The sequence below is a fragment of the Balaenoptera physalus genome (assembly GCF_965194825.1).
Source record: "Balaenoptera physalus genome assembly, chromosome: 8".
NCBI lineage: Eukaryota > Metazoa > Chordata > Mammalia > Artiodactyla > Balaenopteridae > Balaenoptera > Balaenoptera physalus.
Window position 1 is genome coordinate 9,678,224 of NC_138887.1, and position 26,459 is coordinate 9,704,682.

A 26,459-nucleotide genomic window follows, 5' to 3' on the forward strand; every position below is an offset into this window, starting at 1 on the left:
CTCCTGTGGAGGGAGCCTCCCTCCTCCTCCCCTCTCCCAGCTGGTCAGGATGGCAAGCGGTCAGTGACACATCTGCCGTGAGCTTGGTTTATTGGTGTGGCCTGAGCAGATAGTTGAGAAGTCTGCCCCCCCTCCCCTGGACTCGCTCAAGCTGCCCCACCCCGGCCCTGCAGCAGAGTGGCAGGTGGAGCAGACGCCTGACACAGACCCTGGCTCCTAGGTCTCCATCACATTCATGCCCCCTCCTGGCAGGGTCCACACCGGGGGTCTTTCTGTTTGCTGATGGCCGCTGAGCAGGCCAAGGCAATGTGACTACTGGTGCAAGCTCGCGCGTTGGCAGACCTGTTCTCAGAAGTCCCCAAAGTTCACTGTGTAGGTCTCAACTGTGGTGAAGGGGATCTCCTGGCCCGTGACCATCTCTCTCTCCTCCTCCTCCCCCTCCTCGGGCTCCAGCTCTGTCCCAAACTCCGTCACCACCTCCGTGTAGGTCTCGGTCTCTGACTCCTCCCAGTCAGCTGTGGTCTCGGGTGGAAAGTGCCAGGGCCCCAGGGTAGAACTCGGGGCGGCGGAGGGGGCGAAGGAGGGGGTGGGGAGCAGTGTCGGGGGGGTGGGGGGCGACGTGGGGACGGTGGAGGGGCTGGTTGTGGCATTCAGGCGCCGGAGCCGCATCTGTTCGCGCATGCGCAGCCGGTACTGCAGGCGGCGGCGTTGCATGCGCCGCTGCTGGGGGGTCATGGGGCGCGACGGGTCGATGCGCGGGATGGGCCGGTTCCCGTTCATGGCCATGATCTCCCGGATGCGCTTCCAGTTGGAGCGAGCCAAGATGAAGTTGCACTGGGTGGCCCCGATGTCGTAATCCACATTGCAGGTCTTGGAGCTCGGGGTGTAGCCCTCCGCGTGGGCCGTCACGCGGTACTCCCCGGGGTTCAGGATGCGCCAGTAATCGCCACCACTTGCTGCAGAGGGAGGACGGGTTCGGCTGCCTAGGAGTACCCCCTCCCAGGCTCCAGTCCTCCTGTCCGAGATCCCCCTACCCCTCCCTCTGTCTGGGGGGCTCCAGAGGAGCAGGGACGTGCTGGGCAGGCCAGGCTTGCCTTGCCAACGGCACGTACAGATTCAGTGCCCCACCTCGGGAAGCGGAGCGGCTAGAGGTATGCACTTGTGTACCTGTCTTCACTCCATGGTTAATGCCGCTCACGGAGATGGTGGCGTTGGCGATAGGGATGCCCTGCTCGTCCGTCACAACCCCCTTGATGCCGCGGTGAACCTGCAGGGGAGGCAGGGCGGGTGTCCACATGGAGAGCCCACTGGGCCTGCTGCTGCCCTGCCCCGTGCACGGGGTCCCCTCGCCCTTCACCACCCTCTCCCCAAATGCTGCCCCGCTCCTCCACCTGCCCCCCCGCAGCCCCCACACCTGCTCCATGAAGGTGAGCAGAGCTTCCTTGTTGTTCTCCCACTCTCGGGGCAGCTCACTCTCGTGCGGGAACTTGTCGCAGCCCAGGTAGATGGAGAGCTCCAGGCAGTTGGTGTGCAGGTAACTGAAGTCGTTGACAGCTGGGCAGGGCAGACACAGAGCCGCAGTCACCCCTGCCCACACCAGATGCCCCACCGCCGACCCTCCCAGGCTGACTCACTCCCAGAGCGGGGTTTCCACTTGGCCCCGTTGACGATGCCCATGCCACCAGTGTAGTCCTGTGCTTGGCACCCTCCCCGGTAGGGCTCGGTCATAGTGAGGTGGGTAGAGGCGAAGGAGATGGCCAGCCAGCGGAAGATGGCATGGTCTGGGGTCTCTTGGGCCTCAGATGCCTCTTCCTCGTCCTCTCCCCGGGCGGCTGCCATGGCCGCGGCCAGCAGCTGCTCCTGGCTGGGCGTGCGGGCCATGTCATAGGGGTAGGACACGAGCCGCTCACCGCCGTTCAGGTTCGCTCCCAGCACGAAGGGGTTCTTCTCCATCCAGGCAATGATGGCCCGGACCTCCGTGGACACCTAGGATGGCCAGTATGTGAGGTGTGGGCCACAGCCTCCATCACCCTCCATGTAGACCCCATACTGGTACTCACGCCCCCTCAGTCCCTCCAAGGCCCTGCAGTCTCAGCGCCCGGGCTGGGTAACCCACAGCCCACCCCCAGGTCCCGAGCTCCAGGACCCCAGGGTCTGGGCTGCTCCCGCAGGCCCTGCTGGCCAGGCTGCAGCCTCACCGTGGCGTCTGGAGACAGGTAGCGTTCAGGGATGGGCAGGTTGTTGTTGGGGACCCGGTAGGGGACCCATTTCCTCTCCTCAGCTCCCCAGAGCACAGAGTTGAGATCCGGGAAGTCCTCATAGATGTCAAAGCCCTCCTCGGTCCACAGTCCCAGCGCCCAGTTCCCAAACTCTGAGCCCTAGGGGAGCCGGTGGGGGTCAGCATCAGCAGCCCACCCCCCCAGCCCTGCCCCACCCTGGCCCCGCCCTGACCCCCTTCCCTCCACCCACCATCTGTGCTGCCACCTCGTAGCCGTCAGGGTTCAGCGAGGGCACCAGGTGGATGCGCGTGTCATGCACCAGGCTGCGCACGCGCGGGTTCCCGTCTCGGTACTCGCGGCACAGGTACTGCATTAGTAGCAGCAGCAACTCTCGGCCTAGCACCTCGTTGCCATGGATACCAGCTGTGTAGCGGAACTCAGGCTCCCCTGCAAGGGCAGGAGCCTCAGCAACCAACCAGCCTCCCGAGGCCTGAGGCCCAGGGGATCTGAGGAAGGACCCAAACCGGCCTCATCCCCAGGGGGGGTGAGGGTGGCTGAGGACTGTAGGGCCCAGCAAGGGGCTCCAAAGACAGGTGGGAGGTGGTGAGCTGGAAACATCAACGGCGCAGACCCAGCTGCAGTGCCAGGGCCTTGCCTCTATAATCTGTTGGGCGTGGGGAGGGCCAGGCCTCCAGGGAGTTGTCGGGGCCCTCACCCAACTCGTGATCCCCGGGGTTGTCCGAGATCTCCATGGCGTAGATCTTGAGCCCACGTGAGCTCTTCCCTAGGCTGTATGTGCGGGTGATAGTGGGGCACTGCTCGTTCACCACCTTCATCAGCTGGGTGCCAGAGAAGACACAGAGTTACGCAGCCCACCTACTCCCGCCACCCCCAGTCCACCCCCAGTGACCACACCTCTCCCACGGCCTGGGTCTGCTCTATGGGGAGGCTCCCCTGTTAGCCCTGAGCCCAGTCCCGGGGCTCAGGACAAGCACCCCAACCTGGCGCATGTCCTTGTAGCTGTGGTGCCGGAAGTCCAGGTCGTCGGTGGTCACCACCTCGTTCTGTGCGTAGTAGCTGTGGACAGCTGCAGAGGGTGGGCAAGCAGGGCCTTGAGCTGGCCACCTGCCAGCCCACCGTGGGTTGCCCCAGCTGCCCATCCATGCCCCTGCCAGCCCCTTGCACTCACGGGACACGGGGCACCCCAGCACCTCCAGGCGCATGCATAGGCTGCCGTTCCAGGTGAGTGGGTAGATGCGGATGAAACGGGCCACCACCGGCTCTGGGAGCTCGCTGAGCACGGGTGTGTCCTTGTCCACGTTCCCATGGAAGGTCTGGGAAGAGGCAGGCCTCAGAGCAGCCCCCAACCCCAGCTGAGAGCCCACCTGTGGTTCAGACGAGGGACATATAGAGCCGAGGGCTCAGGTGCCCACCATTTCCTCGTAGCCGTTGGTGTACATCACCCATGTCTGGCTGTCATTGCTGAAGCCCACGAAGAAGGAGGTCACGAAGTCGTCACTGGGGAGCAGATGGTGGTCAGGGTAAGGCTGCTCTCCCCGCCCCAGGTCCAGGCCCTCAGGCGGCCTGAGCCCCCTCTTCTGGGCCCAAGAACCTAAGAGCTAGCAGGTGTGTGGTGTTGGCCCGGATGTTGGGAGAGGCTGCCATGCCCGCTGCGTGGCCGTGGGCGATTGGTTTGCTTATCTGAACCCAGGGAACCGACCGGCCATAACCGAGGAGTGGCGGGTGGGGGGGGGGACCCTGGAGGACCCACTGGAAGGTTCTGAACGGGACTCAGAGCTGTGCCTGGAGCCACCTGCCTCCACCAAGTGCCTGTGAGCCTGGCGGACTTACTGGATGCTGGAGTCGCGGCCCTGGGTGATGACGCCCGTGAACTTGGTGGTCCTTCTGGTGTCCACCTCGATCCACTGGGTCTGAGAGTCGTCCTCGGCACACCACGCCCCATCGTAGTAGTCGTCCTCAGTGTCGCCGGCCTGTCGGGGACAGCAGGGGGGCTGAGCAGGCAGGGAACCCCTACCCAGCTGGGAGATGGGCCCGTCCCGACACCCACCTGCATGTTGAGCCGGCCACGCTGTGCCCCCAAGCCGTGGCGCAGCATGGAGGAGGCCCGGATCTGGTTGTCCTCGATGCGGTGCGACTCCATCCCGATGGGGGGACACTCTGGGGACATGGCACCCCAGGCTGGTGGCCCCCTGGCTCCGTCCCTCCCTCCACCGAACTCAGAACGGAGGAGCCCAGCGCCCACTTCCCCTCACATCAGGGGGCACCAGTTAGGGCAGCTGTGCCCCAGCCTGTGCTTCCCCACCCTGAGCCTCAGCTTCCCCCTCTGGAGAATGGGCTGATGATGCCAGGCTCCAAGGGGCCGTGGGGCTCACATGAAATCACAGGGACAGCCACCCCAGGGCCTGGCCAGTCCCAGGCATTGTCTGCATCGAGGCCATCTGCACACCTGCCTTGTGCCCCGAGCTCTGTCCCCTGGGGTCAGGCCCAGGACAGAGACACTCCAGGGCCTCTCCCTTTCGCATCACAGGGCTTTAAGAGCAGGAAGGGGCTCTGGAGGCCTGGAGTGCCAACAGGAAATCCGCGTTTGGGACCAATGTGTGGCCTTAGGTGGGTCACGTGCCCCATCACCGTCACCTTGCGGCCCTGGCACGGCCCCAGAGCCGTCACACCCGCCCTACAGCCTCCATACACGCCCACGGCACCCCCGCCGCTCACAGCCCTTACGCCCACTCCCAGCGCCCCACACCTGTCCCGCTGCCCCAAGCCCCCCAGTCCCCATACCCCCAGTGCCTCACTGATTTTCTCTGCGGGAGCCCACTCCTCCTCCAGCTCCTCACCCTTCTGGGGCCCTGGGGGCAAAAAAGGGAGGGAGGAGGTGCTGAGGGCCCCAGAGCAGCCGGGGGCCTGGCTGACCTCTCACGGGGACCCAGGTTGTGTGGGCCCAGCCCCCAGAGACACACCTCTGTGGTCCTTGCCCTTCTCCACAGTCCACTTGTCATCCGTCTCCTCCTCCTTGGGCCTGCTGCCCTCCTTTTTGGGTTTCTCTGGAGGGTGGAAGGTGGGAAGGGCCTGTCGGCTCAGCCCCGGGCTAAGGGGGGCTTCAGGGGGCAGGTGGGGAGGGGGTCAGGCCTGCCCGGGGGGCTGGGCGGGGGGTGGGGGCCAGCTCCCCGGTTCCACTCACTCAGCTCCTCCTTCTCCTCATCTGTTTCCAGGCCAGGGTCAGGCTTCTGGGGCTTGGGAGGCCGGAAGTAATAGTCCACTGTGGGGAGGGAGAGCCCTGATGAGATGGCCCACCACAAGCCGGGGCTCCTAGGTCCACAGGAGCCCCGTGGGCCAGACCGCGCACAGGGCGCGCAAGGAGAGGAGGTGAGATCAGGGTGGGCCTTAAAGAGTCCAGATGGGCTGAGACGAGGAGGGAGGGTCCTGCTGGAGGGGGAGGCTGCTTGGGCACAGGTGGGGTGAGCGAGACCCCGGGGAAGTCACCAGCCTGGCCCCCCAGCAGGGCGCGGCCCGGAGAAAGGTGGGGAAAGGCTGGGCAGGGAGTGGGGCATGGACATCGGACATGCCCTGAAGGACGACTGGCACCTGTGGCAGGAACGGGGGTCTGGAGGGCTGAGCTGGGGCCAAGGGGTTGATGGGCACCGAGGCCAGGAGGAGGGGAACGGGGTCCAAAGGGACCGGGAGCAGGAGGGAGAGGAAGGCGGCATGGGAGTCCCGAGGGGCGAGGGGTGAGAGGTGGCCAGGACCGGAGCTCAGGAGGGCCCGAAAGTGAAGCCCACTGGGGCTCAGGAAGAAGAGGCCAGAAGAGAGGGCGATGGGGGGGAAGAGCGAAGTCGGGAGCCAGGAAGACCCAGCCTGAGGGGGGAAATCAGATGAGGGCGGCCAGGTAACTGCCACCAAGCTGGAGGTACAGGCAGCCCGACCTTGGGATGCAGAGGGCAGGGGCCCTAGGCACTCACTGTCGTCGTAGTCAGGGATCACGTAGCCTTCCCCATAGTTGGGTGGCAGCGGCTTCGGAGGCGGCTCTGTGGAGGTGGGAGGCAGGGGTGAGCCAGAGCCCCCTCGCCTGGCACCCCGTCCCCCAAGTCTGCCCGCATCCTACCGATCCTCTCCTCCGGGGCCTCGAACCCCGGCCCGGGCGGCTCAGCCTTCTCCTCAGGGCGCTCAGGCCAGAGCTTTTCCGGCCTTCTCCTGCTGGGGGGCGGCCTGGGCTGCTTCTGGCGCCGGATGTACTCAACTGGGGGAGAGGGGGGCGCTCTGAGCTGGGCCGAGGCCAGGGAGGGCGGGGCCAGGGGCGGGGTCCAGGTGGGGAGGCGTGGCCAGGGGCGGGGTCCAGGTGGGGAGGCGGGGCCAGCGGGGCCTGCCCGAGGGCAGGGCCCTACTCACAGTCCTCGTAGTCCTCCCGCTCTATCTGGTCGTTGTAGTCCAGCGTGGGCTGCTCCGTCTCCTCCTCTGGCTCTGAGGGAAAGCGCTTGTGGCCGCCTCATTGAAGATGCTCCCCGCCGCCGCCACCCAGGCCCACCCTACAAACCCAGCAAGCCAGGGCGGTTGGTACCCTGAGGCCAGGCGGCTGGCGCCCACTCACCAGGCTGGCGCTCCACGTCGGTCTCTCCTGCTGGACCCTGCCAGGGATCTGGGAGGGGCCCGTCTGCAACACAAACCCCAGGAGCAGGTGGACGGGAGGCCTGCCCTGACCACGGGCTGCACAGCGAGCCTCCACGAGACCTGGGCCCTGCCGACGCCCCCTGAACAGCTCACTCCCGGGAGGCCTGGGCTGCTTCAGCCCTCAGCACCCTGCTGGCACTCCCAGGGGGCCAGAGAGCTGGGCGGCTTTCTGGGGAGCCCAGGCCCTGCTGTCTGGGAGGACCTGCCGCAAAGCTGCCCCAGCAGGCGGGCAACCTGCAGGCTTGGAGCCCAGAGACACTGTGGGCAGGTGGCTCTGGATGGGGCCCAGGGGACAGATCCCAGGACGGTGGAGGGCAAGCCCCCCCCCACGAGGCTGCCAAGCACTCCCTCCCCAGGGGAGGGGCGGCACCGAGGGAGGGACAACAACGAGGCCGCAGCGCCCACCCGGTCTGGGGGCTCTGAGGGTCTGCGAGAGGCAGGGCCTCAGGGACCCGCCCTCAGCCCCCTCTTCCTGCAGCCCAGCAGGTCAGAGCCCCACAGTCTCAGAAGAGCCAGCACACACCTCCCTCCTGGGGCAGCTCCTCGAGGCTGGGGCTGGTGAGTGGGGGCAGTGGCCACTTTGGGCTTTCGGAGGGGGTTGGGATGGGGGCCTTCTTCCCAGCCAGAGGCCTCTTGGTGGCCTTGGGTGGCTTCTCCTTGGGTTTCTTGGTGGCCTTGGGTGGCTTCTCCTTGGGCTTCTTGGTGGCCTTGGGTGGCTTCTCTTTGGGCTTCTTGGTGGCCTTGGGCGGCTTCTCCTTGGGCGGCTTCTCCTTGGGCTTCTTGGGTGGCCTGGAGGACGCCTCCGGGGGCTGTTTGGTTGCCTTGGGGCCTTTGTCCTTCTTTCCTTTTTTCCCTTTGTCTTTGGCTTTTCCTGGAGGTGCTGTTCAAGATGCAGACTCAGGTAAAATCAATGAAGAACCCCCTCTATGCCCCATGTGCCCCCCCCCCACCCCGCAGCGTGCCTACAACCTGGGCAGAGGGGCTGCTGTTAGTCCTGCATTTCCCAGGTGGGGGAAACTGAGAGGTTAAGCCACTTGCAGTCATGGCAGAGCTGGGAGTGGCTTTCTGTCACCACCACACCTTGGCCTGGGTGGCTCAGCTTCCCAGGGGGTAGGCCCTCGTCCTCCCATCTACCGAAACCTCCAGAGGAGCATCTCACAATCCACTCTTTCACCGTACGGCCCCTTGGCCAGTCAGGGCCCACTATTCTGTGCTGGGCACAGAAGGGGCAGAGAGGTGACTAAGCCATCCAGGCCTGGGGAGAGTGCCCAGTCTAAGGGGGAGGCAGTCTCATCCCTGCCAACTGCCACACAAAGTAAAGGGCATGGGCCCGGGGCCTCTCTGAAGCTAGAAAAGCTTCAAAGAAAAGGGACACTCATGGGCTATCCCCTATCCAGGGGTAGGGAGTCTGGGGTGGGTTGGAAGCCATAACCATAGGGGGTCCTGAGGCCACACAGAGGACAGAGGGATGGGTGGGCACTGCAGCTGCTCGCGCATCTCGGAGTCTGGGGGAGGGAGGAAGCAGGGGCAGGGCCTAGGGCTGCCTGTAGGAATCCTCCAGGCCCCTGAGCAAATCCTGTTGAAAATGTAATGGAGTGGGGGCCACATGACCGAAATACTGGAAACTCTACAAAACGCAGACAGTCAGGAGAAACAGAGCTGCCACAGCAGCGCGCAAGAGGCCAGGACACCAATCTCGACCGGAATGGCGGGGGAGGCTGAGATGGGTCCCAGGGAGGAGCCAGGAAAGATCCAGAGCAGGGTGAAGGGGAGGGGCTGCTGACCTCAGGAATGATGGATGGTGCCCTGCAGTCTCCTGGGAGAGAGATCAGCAAGGCCCTTGCCCACCGTCCGGAAGGTCACAATAAACAGCTAAGATTTATTGACAACTGCTTATATAAGAGGCACTAGGCTAAATGCTTTGGGGATGCATCACCTCGTTTAATTTTCACAGTAACCCAGGACTACTGCCCAGTGCTCCTGGAAGCCTTGTGGAGACGAGGGTCTTCTGCAACGCCCTCCCCCGGCTCTGTGCTCCTGGAGTAGGAGGCCAGGCAGCAGGGTGCTGGGGATCCTTCCCAGGGAAGGCTGGAGGCTGGGACTCTGGCAGTGGTGTGGGCATGGCCAGTGTGTGCCACAATCAGACTGAGTGGCCCCATTAGGACGGCAGGGCCGTTCCCGTTCAAACTGACCTGGGCAGGGGGCAGCAAAGTCCCCAGTTAGTTCATGTCTAGTCCCTCTGGGGGTTTGGGGCTGTGCGTGACGGATTGGGAGGACCCAGTTCCACTGGGCAGTGGACCTGTTGGATGTGTCTCCAAACCCAAAGGGCTCCAAGCCAGCAATGACCTCTGCCTGGCACAGTGTCCCGCCAGATATCTGGGCTCTCTTGTGCCTTACAGAGCCATTCCTCAGGCTGGGCAGGCTGGACCTCGGCCAGACACCACCGAGGCCCGCCATCCTCGCCTGAGGTGCAGGGCTCCCCGAGGCCCCCCATCACACCGAGGGCCACCCCTACCCGGTGCTCTTACCCTCTGAGGCCACCCCCGGACGCACCCCCGGCTTGCCCCCTGTCTGGGCTTTGCGGACGGGAAGGGTGGGTTCAGGGGGTGGTGGGGCCTCCACGTCGTCCTCCCGGGGCTCGGACTCCAGCTCCGACAGGAAGCCCTCGAGGAACTCCTCGATCTCGTCGTCGGTCAGCACAGTCTGCGGGCGCCCCCCGGGGCACAGTGCCAGCAGCGCCAGGAGGCAGCCGAGCAAGGGCGCCCCGCGCAGGACCGCCATGGTCGCGGCCCGCACGGGGGGGCGGGGGGGAGCCCTCCGGGGAGGGGCGGGCGGGGGCTCCGGGGAGGGGCGGGGGGGGTTGCTCCGGGGTGGGTAGGGGACTCCGGGGTGGGGCGCTGAGGGCTCCGGGACGGGCAGTGGCTCAGGGGTCGGTGTGGGCTCAGGGATGGTCTGGGGGTTCCGAGGCGGTGGCGGCGGCTGGGAGCTCAGGTCCCGCGTGGCGCGCTCCCGCGCGCGGACCGCCTTCTCCAAAGCGCCAGTGGCGGCCGGGGCGGGGGTGCTGGGGCTTCCGGAGCCGGCTCCCCCCACCCCCGGGGAAGGAGGAGGAAGAGGAGGAGGAGCCGGGCGTGGACGGAGGGGCTGCGGGGGGAGCCGAGCAGTCCCGGCGCCGCGCGCGCTTGGCACTTCCCAGAGTGGGAACTGCGGGCTGTGTCCCGGGCCGGGGCCCGCGCCTTGGAAGGAAGGCCGCAGGGAGGGAGCGTCGGAGGGGATGCGAGGTCCAGAGGGTGCGGGTCGGAGCGCTCCGACGCCCCTGCCCCGCGCCGTCTGCGACACCGCCCCCAAGCCGGACGGGAACTGGAGGCGAGATGCCCCAGAACCGGCTGGAGGTGAGCGGGACCCCTGATGGCAGAGCCAAGCCACGAACTCAGGCCTCGGGGACCCTCCCCATCTCGGGACCCGCAGAAGTGTCCCCACCTATCCTTTCCTCTCTCTGGAGCCTTGGCCTGGCAGCTCTGCGAACTGTCACCAGCCTTCATTCAGACATCCAGCTAACCTCCCAGGTCCATGAGAGCCGGGCCCTGTGCTGGTCCCCCTGGGAGGGACCACACTTTGGGAATTCACTGTCTAGTGAGGGGGACAGGTGCAAAACCGCCCCTCAAGGCAGGCTAACTGCTCTGCTGGGGGTATGAGCCCCCATGTAAGATTGCCCCTCCCCTCCCAAGGTACTGACATACTAGGTCAAGTTTGGAGGTGGGGTCAGAGATGGAGCAGGGAGGGACGAGATGCCTTTCAAGTTGTATTAAACTGTATGTGTCGTTCATAGGAATGGACTGTCAGGGGTGTGGAGGGACTCAGCACTCACACAGCGATTTCCATACAAGCTCAGGGGGTTCTGGCCCTCCCCCGCGCTCCCAGCCACAGAGGGAGGGATCCCAGATGAAGAGCCCGGCACGGAGGTGGGAGGCAGCAGCTGGCTCATGTGGCCCCCTTCTAGCAGATGGTACAGCCTCAGGTGAAGCCAGGTCAGATCAAGGGAACATTTTAGGGGCGGTGCGTGTGAGCCCAGCTCCGCGTGGAAGATGTAGGGGCCACAAAGCCATAGGAGATCAGACACTACCCCTGAGGACATGGGCCAGCTGGCAAGAGAGGATGGGTACCTTCAACCCGACGAACCTGGGTGCTGGGACCTACCACAGGAACAGTTCACTCACCACCCAAATAGGAGCCACAGATGTTTGCGGTCGGTTCCCCTTTCCTACGGTTTCTTTTACTATTTCCCCGCAACGAACATTTCTTCACCTCTAGGGATACACTGCTTTCCAAACAGCTGAGATCCCAACCAGGACAAACAGACGTTCCTCTCCTTCCTCTTACCAGAGCCCAGTTTTTTAAAACTGTGTTTACTGTAGCTCCAGCTACCATATGGACCAGCTGCAGCCGGGGCATGTAGATTGGGTAGTCAGAGGATCCCAGGATCGATTAGTAATGTCTGCCATGGGTGTTGGCTTAGGGAGTTATGCCATGTGTACCTGGTGTTTCCTTAAGTCTTCCCCAAGGGCAAATGTTGGCTGGCCCCAAATGGGTATGACACCTAAGGTCAGAGCTCCCAGAACGTTCCTCCTTGATGGGATGAGGAAGCAAGAAAAAGCACATCTGGAGCCCATGGGTCAAGTTTAGCAGCAGTCAGCCCTGAGCCAGCGTTGTCTGAGGGTTTGGCCCAGTTGGGAAAACCCAAGAGAGCCTGAGATGATGAACAGGCAGCGGCCAGGGAGCGTCGTGGGAGCTGCTGGCTCAGCCCGGGACTGGGGACAGGACCCAGGGGGCTCTGCCTTCTCTCACCACTTTCTTTCAAGGCCCTTCCTTCGCTGTTCACTGGCTCACTTGTTTGTACTTAGAAAGGCAGTGGGACTATGTCAAGAGCTGGTCCCTACAGTCAAATCCCAGCTCCGCCCCCCTGGCCATCTGATCACAGCAAGTAACCTCACCGCTCCCCGCGGCCTCACTGCCGCACACCAAACAGGGACTTTGCACGTGCTGTGCCGAGCGCAATTTCCGCACTCTCAACCCAGCAGCTCCCAGTTCTTGTCACTTCCCTTAGGAGACCAAGACCCACCTGGGCTCTCGGAGCACGACCCCCCCCACACCCCCACCCCCCCAGTTGGGCCTCCTTGTCCCTGCGCTGTCCTCGCCCTGCCGTGTGTACCCAGGCTGGTCCTGGCAGCAGTAGGACGAAGAAAGCTCTTACCCATAAATGTCCTCTGCGAGCCTCTGAATCATCGCTCTTGAAACTTTTGTCTTGGAATTTGTTCTGTTGCCCCCAGTTGAGTGTGTCAAATAGGGAGGCCCAAGGCTGGGGGGTGGGCGGTGGCGGCTATAGAACGTCACTTCCCTGGGAACAGCTCCCGAGTTCAGCTGGCTCACACATGGATCAGATTTGGTCTCCACATCCTCTGCCAGGGAAAATAGAAGCCCTCAGAACATTAGAAAGAAATAGAAAGAGCCTTCTCCTCAGTCACAGTGAGTCACCAACAGAAACATGAGCAAAGGCCTTGTGGGGAGCTGGGCCTGGGGTGGGGTGGGCAGGGAGTTGGGGGCCCCCCCCAAGAGTCTGGGCAGGTGGAGGGGGGCAGTGCCTGTTCTCTTTGCTGGGCCAGTATCTTCCCTCGGTGGGCAGGGCTGGCACTCCGCTTAGCTTTGACCTGCACTCAGGAAATCCCGCAGACCTAGGCCTGTCAGGACCTGTCATCTAAACCAAACTCCCCAAGGGCAACAGCCCAGGCCGGGAAGAGGCAGGCCAAGAGGTGGGAAGCTTGCGGCCTCTTGTGACTGCCTTTCACCCTTCTGGGGCTCCGGCCCCCTGCCAGCGGGTGGGGTGTCTGTCCCCACGTCCAAGGGCTCTCCTGAGCTAGTCTGGGAGTCGGCTGGACGTCCTGGGTCCCCTCACCTCCAGCTTCCTAAGAGAAGGCGGGGCCTTTCCCTCCTTCTGAGTGAGGCCTACCCTAGGGGCTGCAGCAGGACTGGGCTTACAGGCAGAGACAAGGCGACATCTCACCCTGGTGGACCTACCCTTGCTGCTTCCAGAGTTGGGGAGCAGAGTTCTTGGGGGAGCCTGACATGGGCTGGGTGTGTGTGTGTGTGTGTGTGTGTGTGTGTGTGTGGAGTTTTCCTGCAGCCTTGTGAGGGTCAGGCTGGTGGAGCCCACAGATGCAAGGGTGGGGAGAGGAGGGGGCGTGGCCTGCACTCTCACTTCTGACCAGGCTGGGGTCGGTCCTGTTTAGCTCATGGGCCAAGAGCTCACCTCTGAGGGCCATTGAGAAAGAACCATATGCCAGGAGGGCTGCCTGCCAGGGTGGGAGGTCCCCGGGAGAGACACCTGGTTGGGGGCCAAGGTGCCCGTGCTTGGGGTCAGGAGCAGGGGCATTGCAGAGGTCTGCAGAGACCCATCTGGGAGGAATGGTGCAGTGTAGAGGCCCTGCGGCCTGCAGCGAAGGGCGGGGTGCGGGGGGCGACGGTGGTGGGGGAATGCGGACATGTAGGCAAAGCTGTCACATGGGGGCTTTGCCCCTGTCAGTAATGCCCTCAGCGGGGCGGGGGTGGGCGGGGAGCCAGAAGCTCCCGCGTTGGGAGGGGGCTGAGCTGGTGGAGCAGAAATGGAACCTACGCTCTTCCCACTGTGGGGGTCAGTCCCACAGGGATGAGAAATCGAAGCTTCGGCGTAGGTGGGGCTTGCCTTGTTAATGCTTTCAGATGCGACAGCTTCCTGCATGAAAAGAAGAACCCAGGATGGACCTGGAGCAGGAAGGAGAGGGGCTTTCCGGCTTCCTTCTGCCCTTCCTAGAAGCCACACTTAAAACTATCACCTTGAATAACTCGGTTTTCTCAGGCTGTAAGTTGTTGGGGGGGGGAATGGCTCCATGACCACTAGCAGCCCCCCGCCCCTGTTAGGAAGGGTCTCCCATTCAGACAGGCCTGGTCAAGCAAGGTTTGCCTCTTGTCTTTGCAGATCAGACAGCTTGTATCTCGAGGCAACTCTGGCTGGAGCCTTGGGAGGCATGAGGGTCAGTCTCATCCCTGGGTGGGCCCCAGGTGACCTTGATCCTGTTCCCCTCTCCCACCAGACTTCAGGGTGGGAACCCTGAGGTCACTACACACCTAGTGACCACACCTCCACACGAGATGGACAGACGATGGAGTGGCCCCATCCGAGCACTCACTCTCCGTGTCCAGGGAATGAGGGGATCCCCGGAGGAAGGTGCCCCAAACCCTGGGTGGCCTCTCCCTAAAAACAGGCCCTAATGGGAAGAGCCATGCTCTGGGACTCTCAGGGAACTCATCCATTCTAAAGGTTCCAGCAGAGTCTCTGCACCCAGGGGCACCACACCTCAGCTTCCTGAGTGCCTGAAAAGATGCCCCCAGGCCGTCCTTCTAGGACTGCCAGCCACGTCGGCAGGAGACTGCCTCATCCCATGTCACTGTAGCCTGAAAGTCCATGATCTCATCACCCACCACTTCCTAGTCCCCAGCCCGCCCCTACCCTGCCACAGCACCAGCCCCCTCACTCTGGGTCCCCAGCGATCTAAGCACGTGTCTGTGGGTGTGTGTCCCTGATTGCGGCTCATTTGTTCACTGGGCAGGTCTCCACGGAGCTTTCAACGAGGTCCAGCCCTGAGCGTGGCCCAGAGACCCAGCAGTCATGGAGGTATCCTTCCTCTGAAGATGTTCAGGCCAGAGGGAACAGGATGTGAGTGGTTGGACCTCTGGAAAAGAGGGCACAGGGGAGGGCATTGAACCCCGGGAAGTGGAGTCCTGCCCTGTGGGAGAAAGGGAAGGGGGATCCCGGCGGGGGAGACCCTGTCCCCCGGGTTCAGACTCCTCAAGTCAGTCGCCTGCATCTCAGGCCCCAGCACGTGGACGGTGGGCTGGGCAGTGATGGTGCTTTTAATGCTTGTAGAGTATATACGCCATCTTTCCCCATTTTCAAGTAAGGAAACCTGGGCCCAGGGAGAAGTGATGTGTCCAGGTCACAGCATGTCAGTGATGGCGTGTCTATGAGGCCAGACCGAATGCTCTTTTCCACCCGGTTTACACAGCATCTGGCACTGGGCCACCGGGCCACGGGGCTACCAGCCCCTCCTGCTGAGGCCCGAATATCACCAGGAGCCACCCTGGTGCCTCAGCCTGGGCAGAGGTGGGAAACTCACCTGCCAAAAGGACCAGTGTGTCCCAGTTCTAACTGGGGCAGCCGCAGAACACTGGGACCAGGAGCAGGAGCGGCAGAGCTCCTCCAAGGCGCCCGTGGCCTCCGAGGCAGCAGCTCAGACACGACCCAGCTGGCCAAAATGAGTGTGTGTGCTGATGTGGGGGCCGGAGTTGCAACTGGAAGGCTCTGGAAGCCGGGCCTCTGGACACCAGCTCCTCCCAGTCTCCTGGAGTCCTGAGTTGGCCTCAAAGGACCAAGCGAGAAGGCCCCAGGCCCATCCAGTCCCTCTGCTCCTCCCTCTCAGGGGAGGCCCCTGGAAACGCCCTCTTGTCTACAGTTTGGACATTACCAGGGGATAAGTCTGCCCGGGCTCGCCAGGAGGGTGGTTCCCAGAGCCATGGGACCTGGGGTCTCCCAGACAGTGTCTAGCTCTCCGCACAACTGGCAGAATGATTTTCAAGTTTCCAACAACTTGAAAACCACATGTGATTTTCCATAGTCTGGTGCCCCCGCCCAGCTCCCCAGGCCCGGACTGCTGAGTGAGCAGAGTTCACCCGAATTCCTTCCACTCACCGCAGGACCCGGCCCCCGGGAGACTGGGGGGTCACCGCAGCCGCAGGGGGGCTGATGGGCTGAGGGGCGGGAGGCGGGCTTCCCGTGCCTGAGTAATTCTGCAGCCCGCAGACTGGGATGAGGACAAGGGCCACGTGTGGCAGTGTCATGTGACAATCAGCCAGGGTTGTCCGGTTCCAAAGAGGCTCTAGTGGAAAAAAGTATGCTGATCATCCCTCCCACCTTCCTCTAAATTGACTCCGATGGATTGAAGATGTAGATGTTGAAAGAGAAACCATCAAAGTAGTAAAAGAAAACAGAGAAATTTGTGCTTATAATCTTCGTGGGGGAAGTCTTTCTAAGCAGAAACTGTAGAAGGATGGAGAATTTTGGTTCTGTAAAAGTGCTAGCTTTCTGTTCAAAATATCCTCAAAATGAAATTAACAGGCAAACAAAACACTGGAAATAGATCCACAACCCCTAGGTCAGAAAGCGAACATTTTAGGAGCTGCCCGTGGCCTCAGAGCCTCTCTCCAAGCCTCAGTTTCTCTCCTCCATACAATGGGATAATACTGACACTATCGCTCCTTGTGAAAAGGGCACAAGGATTCACTGAGATAAATCTAGAAAGCTGTGCCTGAAAAATAGTAATTCTTTGATAAAGGGAAAACATTCTTTACATTTTTAAAGCTAATTTGACCTTGTTTCCATTTTTAAAAGTGAGCCCCCAAGATATAGGCCAATTCACAAAAGAAGAAACATAAGTGGGGACTTCCGTAGTGGTCCAGTGGTTAAGACTCCATGCTTCCACTGCAGGGGGCACAGGTTCGATCCCTGGTCTGGGAACTAAGATCCCGCATGCCACTAATAAACATATGCAAAAATGTTGACCTCATGAAAAGTTATGCAAATGCTAATTAAAATACACTGAGTAGTACTTTTCCAATATCAAATTCCCAAAGATTAAAACCCTCCTGGTGGGCTTCCCTGGTGGCGCAGTGGTTAAGAATCTGCCTGCCAATGCAGGGGACGCGGGTTCGAGCCCTGGTCCGGGAGAATCCCACATGCCGCGGAGCAACTAAACTCATGTGCCACAACTACTGAGCCTGCGCTCTAGAACCCGCGAGCCACAGCTACTGAAGCCCACGCCCCTAGAGCCTGTGCTCCGCAACAAAAGAAGCCACTGCAATGAGAAGCCTGCGCACCGCTACGAAGAGTGGCTCCCGCTCACCGCAGCTAGAGAAAGCTCGCGCGCAGCAACGAAGACCCAATGCAGCCAAAAATAAAATAAATAAATTTATTAAAAAAAAAAAACAAAAAACCCTCCTGGTGGAGGCGGTACCAGGAAGTCACTGTCTGAGCACTGTCCTGCAGGATCATTCGGCTGCAGAGATCGGAAACCCCACTGTGATGAGTAATTTTGTGTGTCCCCTGACTGGGCTAAGGGATGCCCAGATCAATGGTGAAACATTATTTCTGGGTGTTTCCGTGAGGCTGTTTCCGAAAAAGAGTCGCTGATCTGAATCAGTGGACTGAGAAAAGCAGATGGCCCCCCCCAGTGCGGGTAGCCCCAATCTCTGCTTGAGCTGGGACGTCCATCTCCTGCCCTCGGACATCAGCTCTCCCGGTTCTCAGGCCTTTGGGTTTGCACTGAACTGCACGACTGGCTCCCCTGGGCCTCCAGCTTGCAGACGGCAGATGGCAGCCTCCATAATCATGTGAATCAATCCTTCATAATAAGTCTCTCTATACATGTATATGTATCCTGCGGGTTCTGTTTCTCTGGGGAACCCTGACTGATACACTCTCTAAAGCAGCTGAGCCCTGACAGGCAATCCCACAGGTGCCTGGTAGGACAGAGGGCCTCCACGTTCCCCTGCAGCCCAGCCTTCACTGTTCACCCAGACCCCTCCATACCCCAGAACTTCAGGCTGGACTTCAGCTCGATGCATTTCCCAGAGGGGACTTGGACCAGGCAACTGGACTCCACCCTATACCTTATTCCAATCAGCTGCCGGAGGGGTCGGCCGTGTGCCCAGACGTGGCTGCACCGGCCACCTCCCCCGCAGCCAGAAGAGGACCCGAGGCCTGGGTAGGCCCTGGGCTCATCTTCTCGGGAAACTGGACGCCAGCCTCATAAATGAGCATGTGCCCCAACATCTGCACCCCTCTGCCACTCCGAGGACAGATTCTCCTGTCCTGAGGTGCATTGTGACCTCAAGGTGGGTGAAGCATGTGACTCTGGAGGTGACGAGCCTGGGATGTCTGTCCTGTCCACAGGGACTTCGGGGAATGAGGTGCTGCATTAGCCCCTGAGAAAGCCTCCCCTGGCCCCCCTGCCCTCAGACTAATACTACACGTTCCTGATTTAGTGGGAGGAAATCCCACCGACAGGTGGGCACGTCCTGCCTCAGGGGACGTATTTGCTGTTCTTTCTGCCTGCAGTGTCCTTCCCGGCTTCTCACTGAAGCATCCCCAGCTGCCCTTCGTAAAACTTCAGCCCTCTCCTATATCTGCCAAAACAAACCTTCCCACTCCCCTACTTTATTTCTGACATATTGACCCATTGGGCTATACTGATGGTGCTAATGGCTCCAGTTAAGTGGCCTCCTGGTGCCCATGCCCTTTGCCCTGTGCCTTGTAACATTGTAGGCCCCTCCTACTCTGACTACAGGCTTGGCCATGTGATGGCTTTGGCCAGTTGGACAGGAACAAACTTGGTCCAAGGAGAGGCTTGAAAAAACACCTGAAGCATCCTCTCTCCCCTTCCCCACAACCTTCCAGAACAATGAGAGCACACCTGGGCTGTCCTGCTGGAGGACAAGACCACAGGGAGCAAAGCTGAGACCATGCAAAACAGGCTGCCACAGCCAGTGGGACACAAGAGGGAGACCAGCGAAACCAGCCAAGCTGGGCTCAGATGGGCAGAGCTGCCCAGACAGCTGGCAGGCAGGTGAGCTAATAAATGTGATTGTCTTAATCTGCTGAGTTGGGTGGTTGGTTACTCAGCAATAGCTAACACTTATCTCAGATGTTTATTATCTGTCTCCCTACCAGCAGTGCCAGCGTCACAAGACCAAGGGATCAGGGGCTGTGATATTTCCTACTACAGCTCTCTGGCCCACAGAGGCCCTGAGTAAATATCTGTTAAATGGCTAAATACAGGATAAATACCGTAACAGAATCTTGTGAGACAGATAACAGTCCTTGAGCTAGTCAGAACTGAGTGGAGGGTGGTACTGACACTGGTGAAGAGAATGGCAGTGGGTGAGCACCAAGGGGGTCTTGATAACTGATGCAGGTCCTGTCTGTGAGCTTCAAGACAAAGACCAGCTCAGACTCCCCTTCCTTTCATTTTGTTGCTCCTCCATTCTCAGCATCTGGCTTCCATCTCATGATGCAAAACAGCTGCTGGAGATCCAGTCATCATTGCATCGTCCCAGCCAGTAGAAAGGAATAGTAGAGCACAATCTCTTCCTTTAAGAACTTCTTCTAGAAGCTCACACAAAGCTCCAAGTTCATTCCATTGGCCTTGACCAGAACTCAGTCACGGCCACACCCAGCTGCAAGGGAAGCTGAGAAGTGTAGTCTTTTTTCTGACAGCCTTGTGCCAGCTAAATGTCAGTTCTGTTATTAAAGAAGAATGAGATAATAAATACTGAGGAATAATTAACAGTCTTTGCTACAGCTGATATTATTTTCACTTTTGTGTCTGGTAAGATTACTAAGATCTTAAAAAGGTGTTAAAAAAAAAAAAACAACTAGCATCTGGTAGAGGAAGGTGTGAAAGCTGAAATCCCAGGAAAGTATAAGAATAAGAAACACATCGTGGTATTAGCCACTTTGTAATCAGTTTGTGTGTAAGGTATTCACATTCTTGCATATTTGTCTGCAGACCTGAGCCAGAAGCCCAGCCAACAAAACCAAGAAGCGCTGACCAGCTCTGTAGGAGGAAGGGGACCCCCAGCAGGTGTGCGTCCCCAGCTCCACAACCCCTGCCATTAGCGCGGAGTGTCAGAACGCCCCCAAGGCTGCTGCAGCGCCCAGAGTTCTGTGTTGAAACCCATAGCTGCTGTCTCTATCCTGATCTTCCTCCTAAGAGCCAAGCTTCTCAAAGAAGTTATTCACACTGATTTTTCCACTTCCTCAGTCCCAGGGAACTGTTCCTGCGCCTGGCACTCTCACCAGGCCCCAGGGATCACCCAGAGCCACCAGAGGCCCCGTCGTGACCTCCTTCCGGGCTGGCTCCTCGTCCTCCTCCCCTGCTTCCATGGTGGGGGCCTTTGCAGCACAGGTTCCCTCCCAGTGCACACCACGCAGCCCTCACCCACCATAGGCCCAGACCCCTGCGCCCCTTTTAAATCATCCACTGGTAGTTCTTTGCACAAACACCATCCCAAAGAGAGAAGGGTTCAGACTCCATGTCTAGAACCCCAAAGACCTGGATTCTGGGAGATCACCATCCCATGGGCCTCCGAGGCCGGCCCTCAGGGTCTCCCATGGGGATGTATGAGCTCAGTCGAGCCAGTCCCGGGCCTCACTGGCTCACCTCGGGCACAGGGTCATCTCCTAGTAAGAAGCGCTTGCTGACGGCAGTAAAAATAGGATGCATGCATTTAGTGCCAGGAAGACTCGCCCAGCCAGAAAGTGTTCGTAGACGGCTCCATGTGCGGGCATGGCCACCCCAAGTCCACACAGGGGGGGCCCGTGCCCTGGGAGCTTTCTCTCCAGCAGAGGAGACAGATGCTCCAGCCCAGTGGGCTGGGGGACATGCAGGGGACCCAACCCAGACCTGGGGACCAGCAGAGGCTTCTGGAGGAAAGAGTGAGTGGGATGCGCTAGGTGAGTCCCTGCAGGGAGGGGACGGTAACCCAGGACCCTGCTGTAGGGGAACAGCCGGGGGGAGCTCAGGACGGGCACAGTGTGGGCAGGGGGCTGAGGGCAGCGTGAGGCCCGGGTAGGTCAGCAGACCCCTGGAAGCCAACTTGCACTTGGGTTCTGTGCTGTGGGCAGTGGGACTTCATGCAGCCGAGTGGAGATAGGGAGGGCAGAGGGGCCATGAGGGGCAGGGATGCCAAGCGGGAGAAGATTCTGGGGCAGGACCCGCAAGACCTGGGCCCAGTGGATGACGGAGGAGCCAGCGAGACTGCTGGTTGGGAACTGGTGGGTGGGAATCCAGGAAGGCCCACAGGAAAGTAGGTACAGGGAGAGGAGGGGTAGACCAGCATGGGGGCCTGCCCTTCGGACAGCTGGTCACATGGTCCTGGAACCGGGACCGTGAACCTGGCTCTGTGGATGTGGGAGTGACGGAGGGGTGAAGGGGAAGGGCAGATGCACCCAGGGAGTGCGTGGGGAGTGGGACAGCGGCGACCCCACCCCTTCCAGGTTTGATGAAAGGATCAGATGTTATGTGATGGTGGCCACTTTGCCCTGACCCCTGCCCCTTGAGATGCCACATTCCAAAATGAGTCTGTGCTCCTCACGGGGCTTGCAGGGCTTGCAGGTGGGCCCCGAGTGCCTGTGCCGGGGTGGACACACGGCGGTCCTGCCGACCTTGCTGCTGGGTCTGAAACCCTGCCAGCTGTGAGCCACTGGAAACAGAGGTGGGGCCTGGGAAGTCTCAGGGTGACTCCCACCCCACCCCTGCACCCCTGCGGTCAGGAGCCCTGGGCTAATCACCGCTACCGGGCCTCATTGCTGCTGGTTCTAGGTCTATCGAAAACTCTTCTTGGGACTTCTCTGGTGGTCCAGTGGTTAGGACTCCGAGCTTCCACTGCAGGGGGCACGGGTTCTGTCCCTGGCTGGGGAACTAAGATCCCATAAGCCACGTGGCACGGTCAAAAGAAAACTCTTCTTATTACAAATCTCTTTATTATGCAGTCGGTGTGTGCTCATTGCAGGAAAATTAGAAAACACAAGTAGGCAAAATAACAAACTGATTATGATAAGTTTTGTTGAATTTCAAACTGTCTGATCCCCCAGAGAGAACAAGTAACAGTTTGTGACATAATCATCCGGGAGTTTTGGAAGCACATAGATCAGGAGTTCTGTGATGGAGCTAGGCTCTTTGGGTCACATCTGTGAAATGATAGAAAAAATATATATTAGTCTCTGCCCTTGGTTCCTGGCACAGAGCTCCTAAATCCCTTGGAATTTCCTAAGTGATAAGAACACTAGGGGCATCTTTTGTTCTAATATTTGGTCTTTGAACCCACTTCCTGGCACAGAGCTCCTAAATCCCTTGGAATTTACTGGGTGGAAGGAGGATCTTTTGCTCTAATTCTGTGACTCTAAGTGGGTTCCTGGATGGCTTCAGGATCAGGGCTGGTCACCAGAAAGATCAAGCCATGATAAGGAGCTTGGAACTTTCAGCCCAGCTGGAGATGGAGTTAATGATCGATCATGCCTGTGTGATGAAGCTGGCTATATAAAAATCCCTAAAGACGGGGTTCAGAGAGCTTCTGGCTGGTGAATACATCCATATGATGGGGGCTCACCCCAACTCCACGGGGACAGAAGGTCCTGTGCTCAGGACCCTTCTGGACCTTGCCCTGTCTATTTCTTCATCTATCGGTTCACTCATATCCTTCAGTATCCTTTGTAATAAGCTGGTAATCTAGTAGGTAAACTGTTTTCCTGAGTCCCGTGAGCTGTTCTAACAAATTATCAAACTGGAGAAAGGGGTTCATGGGAACCCCAGCTTATGGCCAGTTGGTCAGAAGCACAGGTGACAACCTGGACTCAATGTTGGCATCTGAAGTGGAGGTGGGGCCAGGGGGGTCTGCACTAACTCTGGTCAGTGTCAGAATTGGGTTGAACTTAGGACACCCAGCTGGTGCTGGAGAATTGCTGGGTGTGGAAAACCCACACATCTAGTGTCAGAAGTGTCATGTGAGAATAAAGAAGAACACAGGGGTGTTTTTCCAAGACAGCACCCCAAGGCTGCTGTTCACCAGCTGTGCAAACTCCAGCAAGTCACTTGACCTCTCTGTGCCTCTCTCTCCTTCCCAGCAAGATGGGAACATGTATGTCATCCAGTGACAGGAATGTCCTGGGCCTCAATGAGCTGACACGTGTAAAGTGCTTAGAACTGCTCCTGGCAGAGAGCGCTGATCTCATTTTAAGTGCACGTGCTTAAAAAAAACATTTTATTATTGAAATTTCAAACATATCCAGAAGTGGAGAGGTGATATGCCGAACTTTCCACCTCTGTCATCAAAGTTCTCAACTCAAGGCCCATCTTGTTTCATCTGTGTCCCACCCTTTCCTCTGCCTCGACATGATTTTGAAGCAAATCCCAGACATCATATGATTTCACCGGGAAATATTTTACTGTGTACTTTTAAAAGAAAGGACTCCCTCTGCTTGCCTCTCAATCTCTCTCTCTCGCTCCAACATAACCTATGTTATGAATGATAACTCTCAACCACGTTTCTTTTTTCTTTTAAATTAATTAATTAATTAATTAATTTTTTGCTGCGTTGGCTCTTCGTTGCTGCGTGCGTGCTTTCTCTAGTTGCGGAGAGCTGGGGCTACTCTTCATTGTGGTGCATGGGCTTCTCACTGCAGTGGCTTCTCTTGTTGTGGAGCATGGGCTCTAGGCGCACGGGCTTCAGTAGTTGTGGCTCGTGGGCTCAGTAGTTGTGGCACGTGGGCTCAGTAGTTGTGGCACGTGGGCTCAGTAGTTGTGGCTCGCGGGCTCCAGAGCGCAGGCTCAGTAGTTGTACAGCACGGGCTTAGTTGCTCCGCAGCATGTGGGATCTTCCCGGACCAGGGCTTGAAGCCACGTCCCCTGCATTGGCAGGTGGATTCTTAACCACGGCGCCACCAGGGAAGTCCCCCCCGCCCTGACTTTAGTTCTCTCCATGGCACTTTGCCCTTCTCCCATCCTCTCAGTTATCTGTGGCTGTGTGAAAAAATGCCCCAAAGCTGATTTGTCTTAAAGCAGCGGTGCTACATCATTCCTTACCATTCTGTGAGCCATTGCATGGGGGAGGAGTCGGCTGATGCCACGTGCAGGAGTCTGCTCACAGAATTGTGAGGAATGATCTAGCACCGCTGCTTTAAGACGTCAGCGGAAGCTGGTGTCCCGAGGGCTCCTGGTTCTCTATTGACGTGGTTCTCAGCACCCACAGTGCAGCCTGAGCTTCTTTCCGTGGCAGTTGCCTTCCAAGAGGGCAGAAATGGAAGCTGCAAGCCCTCGTCAGGCTGAGCCCACGCATCCCACAATGTCGCTTCTGCTGCCTTCTGTTGGTCCAAGAAAGTCCCAGGGCCGGCCCCCTATTAAGAGGAGGGGATAGACCCCACCTCTTGCCGGGGAGAGCATCAGAGGCACGATTGGAGAAGGGTGTGCACGCCTAAGGGATTGGTTCAGCCATGCCCTCTGTGCCCCATGGCACCACCCGGCACCATGTGCATTCTCCTTATTTGTCTGTCTGTCTTGCCTCTACAAAAATGGAATGAAGGCAGGTCCTTCTGTGCGTCTTACATGCTGTACCCCCTGCACTTAGGGCAGAGCTTGGTGCACAACACAATTTTGTTGAATCAGTGGTTGAGAGGCTGGCTCAGAAGTCAAACAACCACTGTTTAAATCATAATTGTGCCTCTGTGTGCACTGTAAACTTGGAAAGAGTACTTCGGCTCTAGGCCTCAGTTCTTCTATCTGTAAAATGGGGGAAATAATAGCAGTACCAATTCCATACAACTGGGAAGAGAATAAAAATGAAATAGAACAAATAATTAACACAATACGTGGCCTATACCAAGCCCTCCATAAATGTCAGTAGTTGTACTGACTAGGATCCCCCCTGCCCCACTATACCCAGATTCCATCCTTTTCCATCTGCATGTGGCCCTGACCACGGACACCCTCCTGAGCTGCTCCCCCCACCTTTCCTCCAGTGAAGGACAGACTCTGACCTTGACCTGCCCCATATCCTGGGGCAGGCTGCTGCCTCCCTATCTGGCCTCTCAATACCCTCCACCCCGTGGGCCACCATCCATGACAACCTTGGGCGTTCAGCCAAACTTTCCAGCCCCGGGCTCTCCTTGAAGCCGATAAGCTGGAACTCCCCACGGTCATATCTGTGTTTTATTTCAATAACAGTAGTAAATTGGGAAATACCTAAATGACATTGGGTCTGTTCACTCAAGAATGTAATAATGTCATATTCTGCCTTAATATCAATGGAATTACCCGTGGTGGAAAGAGTAGATAATTGTGTCAATTTGTGACGGAGTTTAGTTCAGCAAACATCCCTCTTCTCGTAATTCTTCCAGACCACTTAGCCCTTCCCCCAGGGATTACCAACCATGCTGAGTCAGGGCTGGTTGGAAAAATGAACGCTAAGAGCCTTCATTTTAAGGACACATCTATCTCTTTTCCATCATTCTTAGGCCAAGTCCCCATGGTGGGAGGGAGTCAGGGATTCTTCTCTACTCCTTGGCCCAGTCTTCCCGCTCCAGATCCTGCCCCAGTCCTCCAATCCCAACACCTCCTTCTTATACAGAGCCCATCTGTTTGTGTCCCCCCTCCCCCAAATCCACATGTTGGAATCCTGATGCCCAAGGTGCTAGTGTTAGGAGGTGAGGCCTTCGGGAGATGATTAGGTCATGAGGACAGGGCCCTCGTAGGTGGGATTTGTGCCCTTATAAAAGAGGCACCATGTCTCACCCCCTCTGACATATGAGGATACAGTGAAAAGTCTGCAGCTTGGTAGCGGGCCCTCACCAACACTGAATCTGCCAGCACCCTGATTCCACATGTCCAGCCTCCAGAACTGTGAGAAATTAATGTCTGTTTTTTTCAAGTCACCCAGTCTGTGGTATTCATTATAGCTGCCCGACCGGACTTAGACACCATCCAAAAAGCATAGGGACCCACGTCTTCCTTAAAAGACAGTATAGTTTCTCAAAAATAAAGCATCTCCTTTGGTCACATAACCTGGCAGGCCCATGGCAAGCCACAGTCCCTGGCACGAGCACATCTATTCCTATCAGAAACTAAATCCTGCAGCTCTAATGGATTTTTGCAGAGATCCATGATGGGCCATGGAACCTGTCAGCAGAGTCCAGAGCTGAGCCTGGGTCAGAGGTGTGGACTCAGGGTAGTGGATTGAATGGTGCCCCCCCCCGCCAAATTCATGTCCATGAGGAACCTCAGACTGTGACCATATTTGGAATAAGGGTCTTTGCAGATGTAATTAAGAATTTCATGATGAGGTCATCCTGAATTAAGGGTGGGCCTTAAATTCAATGACTGGTGCCTTTATAAGAAAAGGTGTGGGGGGGGATGTCCCTGGTGGTCCAGTGGTTAAGACTCTGTGCTTCCACTGCAGGTGGCACGGGTTTGAAACTGGCTGGGGAACCAAGATCCCACATGCCATGCAGCGTGGCCAGAAAGTAAAAATAAATTTAAAATTAAAAAATAAAAAATATATATATATAAGAAAAGGGGAAGGGACAGAGGGAAGGCAGCCATTGGGGATGGGGCAGAGATTGGAGGGATGTAGCCGCAAGCCCAGGAATGCCAGGATCCACTAGGAGCTAGAGGAGGTGGGAAGGATCTTCCCCTAGAGCTTTCAGAGGGAACACGGCCCTGCTAACACCTTGATCTTAGAATTCCAGGCTTCAGAACTACAAGAATAAATTTCTGTTGTTTTAAGCCCCCAGTTTGCGGTAATTTGTTACAGCAGCACAGGACCAAATACACCAGGTGCTATGAACTGAATTGTGTTCCCTCAGATTCATATGTTGCAGCCCTAACCCCCAATGTGACTGTATTTGGAGAAAGGGCTTTT

General features: G+C 58.5%; 2 protein-coding genes and 1 long non-coding RNA gene across 9 annotated transcripts; 1 reads left to right on the forward strand and 2 right to left on the reverse strand.

The window, feature by feature from the left end:
• Positions 1-60: 60 nt before the first annotated feature.
• AEBP1 (AE binding protein 1) lies at positions 61-11,530 on the reverse strand. Its single transcript, XM_082473434.1, has 22 exons — positions 11,438-11,530; positions 9,434-11,044; positions 7,429-7,785; positions 6,826-6,888; positions 6,627-6,698; positions 6,343-6,477; positions 6,200-6,265; positions 5,422-5,499; positions 5,201-5,284; positions 5,036-5,089; positions 4,288-4,397; positions 4,071-4,210; positions 3,653-3,737; positions 3,409-3,553; positions 3,221-3,306; positions 2,935-3,058; positions 2,470-2,666; positions 2,199-2,378; positions 1,635-1,986; positions 1,415-1,554; positions 1,168-1,267; positions 61-956 (listed from the first exon to the last, which is right to left on the reverse strand). Exons 2-22 carry the CDS (start codon positions 9,684-9,686, stop codon positions 349-351), a joined length of 3,429 nt encoding a protein of 1,142 aa, XP_082329560.1. The 5' UTR covers positions 9,687-11,044; positions 11,438-11,530; the 3' UTR covers positions 61-348.
• A 691-nt stretch (positions 11,531-12,221) lies between these two features.
• Positions 12,222-14,607, reverse strand: LOC309666298. The gene is made up of 3 exons (XR_014267022.1): positions 14,468-14,607; positions 13,570-13,668; positions 12,222-12,358 (listed from the first exon to the last, which is right to left on the reverse strand). It is a non-coding gene; the product is annotated as an uncharacterized lncRNA (long non-coding RNA).
• LOC309666283 (uncharacterized protein) lies at positions 12,310-26,323 on the forward strand. Of its 7 annotated transcripts, none has more exons than XR_014266983.1 (5): positions 12,315-12,425; positions 13,656-13,794; positions 13,912-13,966; positions 14,543-14,649; positions 18,445-26,323. XR_014266983.1 is itself a non-coding variant. In XM_082473671.1 (5 exons), exons 3-5 carry the CDS (start codon positions 13,961-13,963, stop codon positions 15,249-15,251), a joined length of 366 nt encoding a protein of 121 aa, XP_082329797.1. In that variant the 5' UTR covers positions 12,315-12,425; positions 13,656-13,794; positions 13,912-13,960; the 3' UTR covers positions 15,252-16,954. The 7 variants fall into 7 exon arrangements, 1 of the variants encoding a protein (XP_082329797.1); XR_014266984.1 differs by lacking the exon at positions 18,445-26,323 and adding an exon at positions 14,891-16,954; XR_014266985.1 differs by lacking the exon at positions 18,445-26,323 and adding an exon at positions 15,608-16,954.
• Positions 26,324-26,459: the final 136 nt, after the last annotated feature.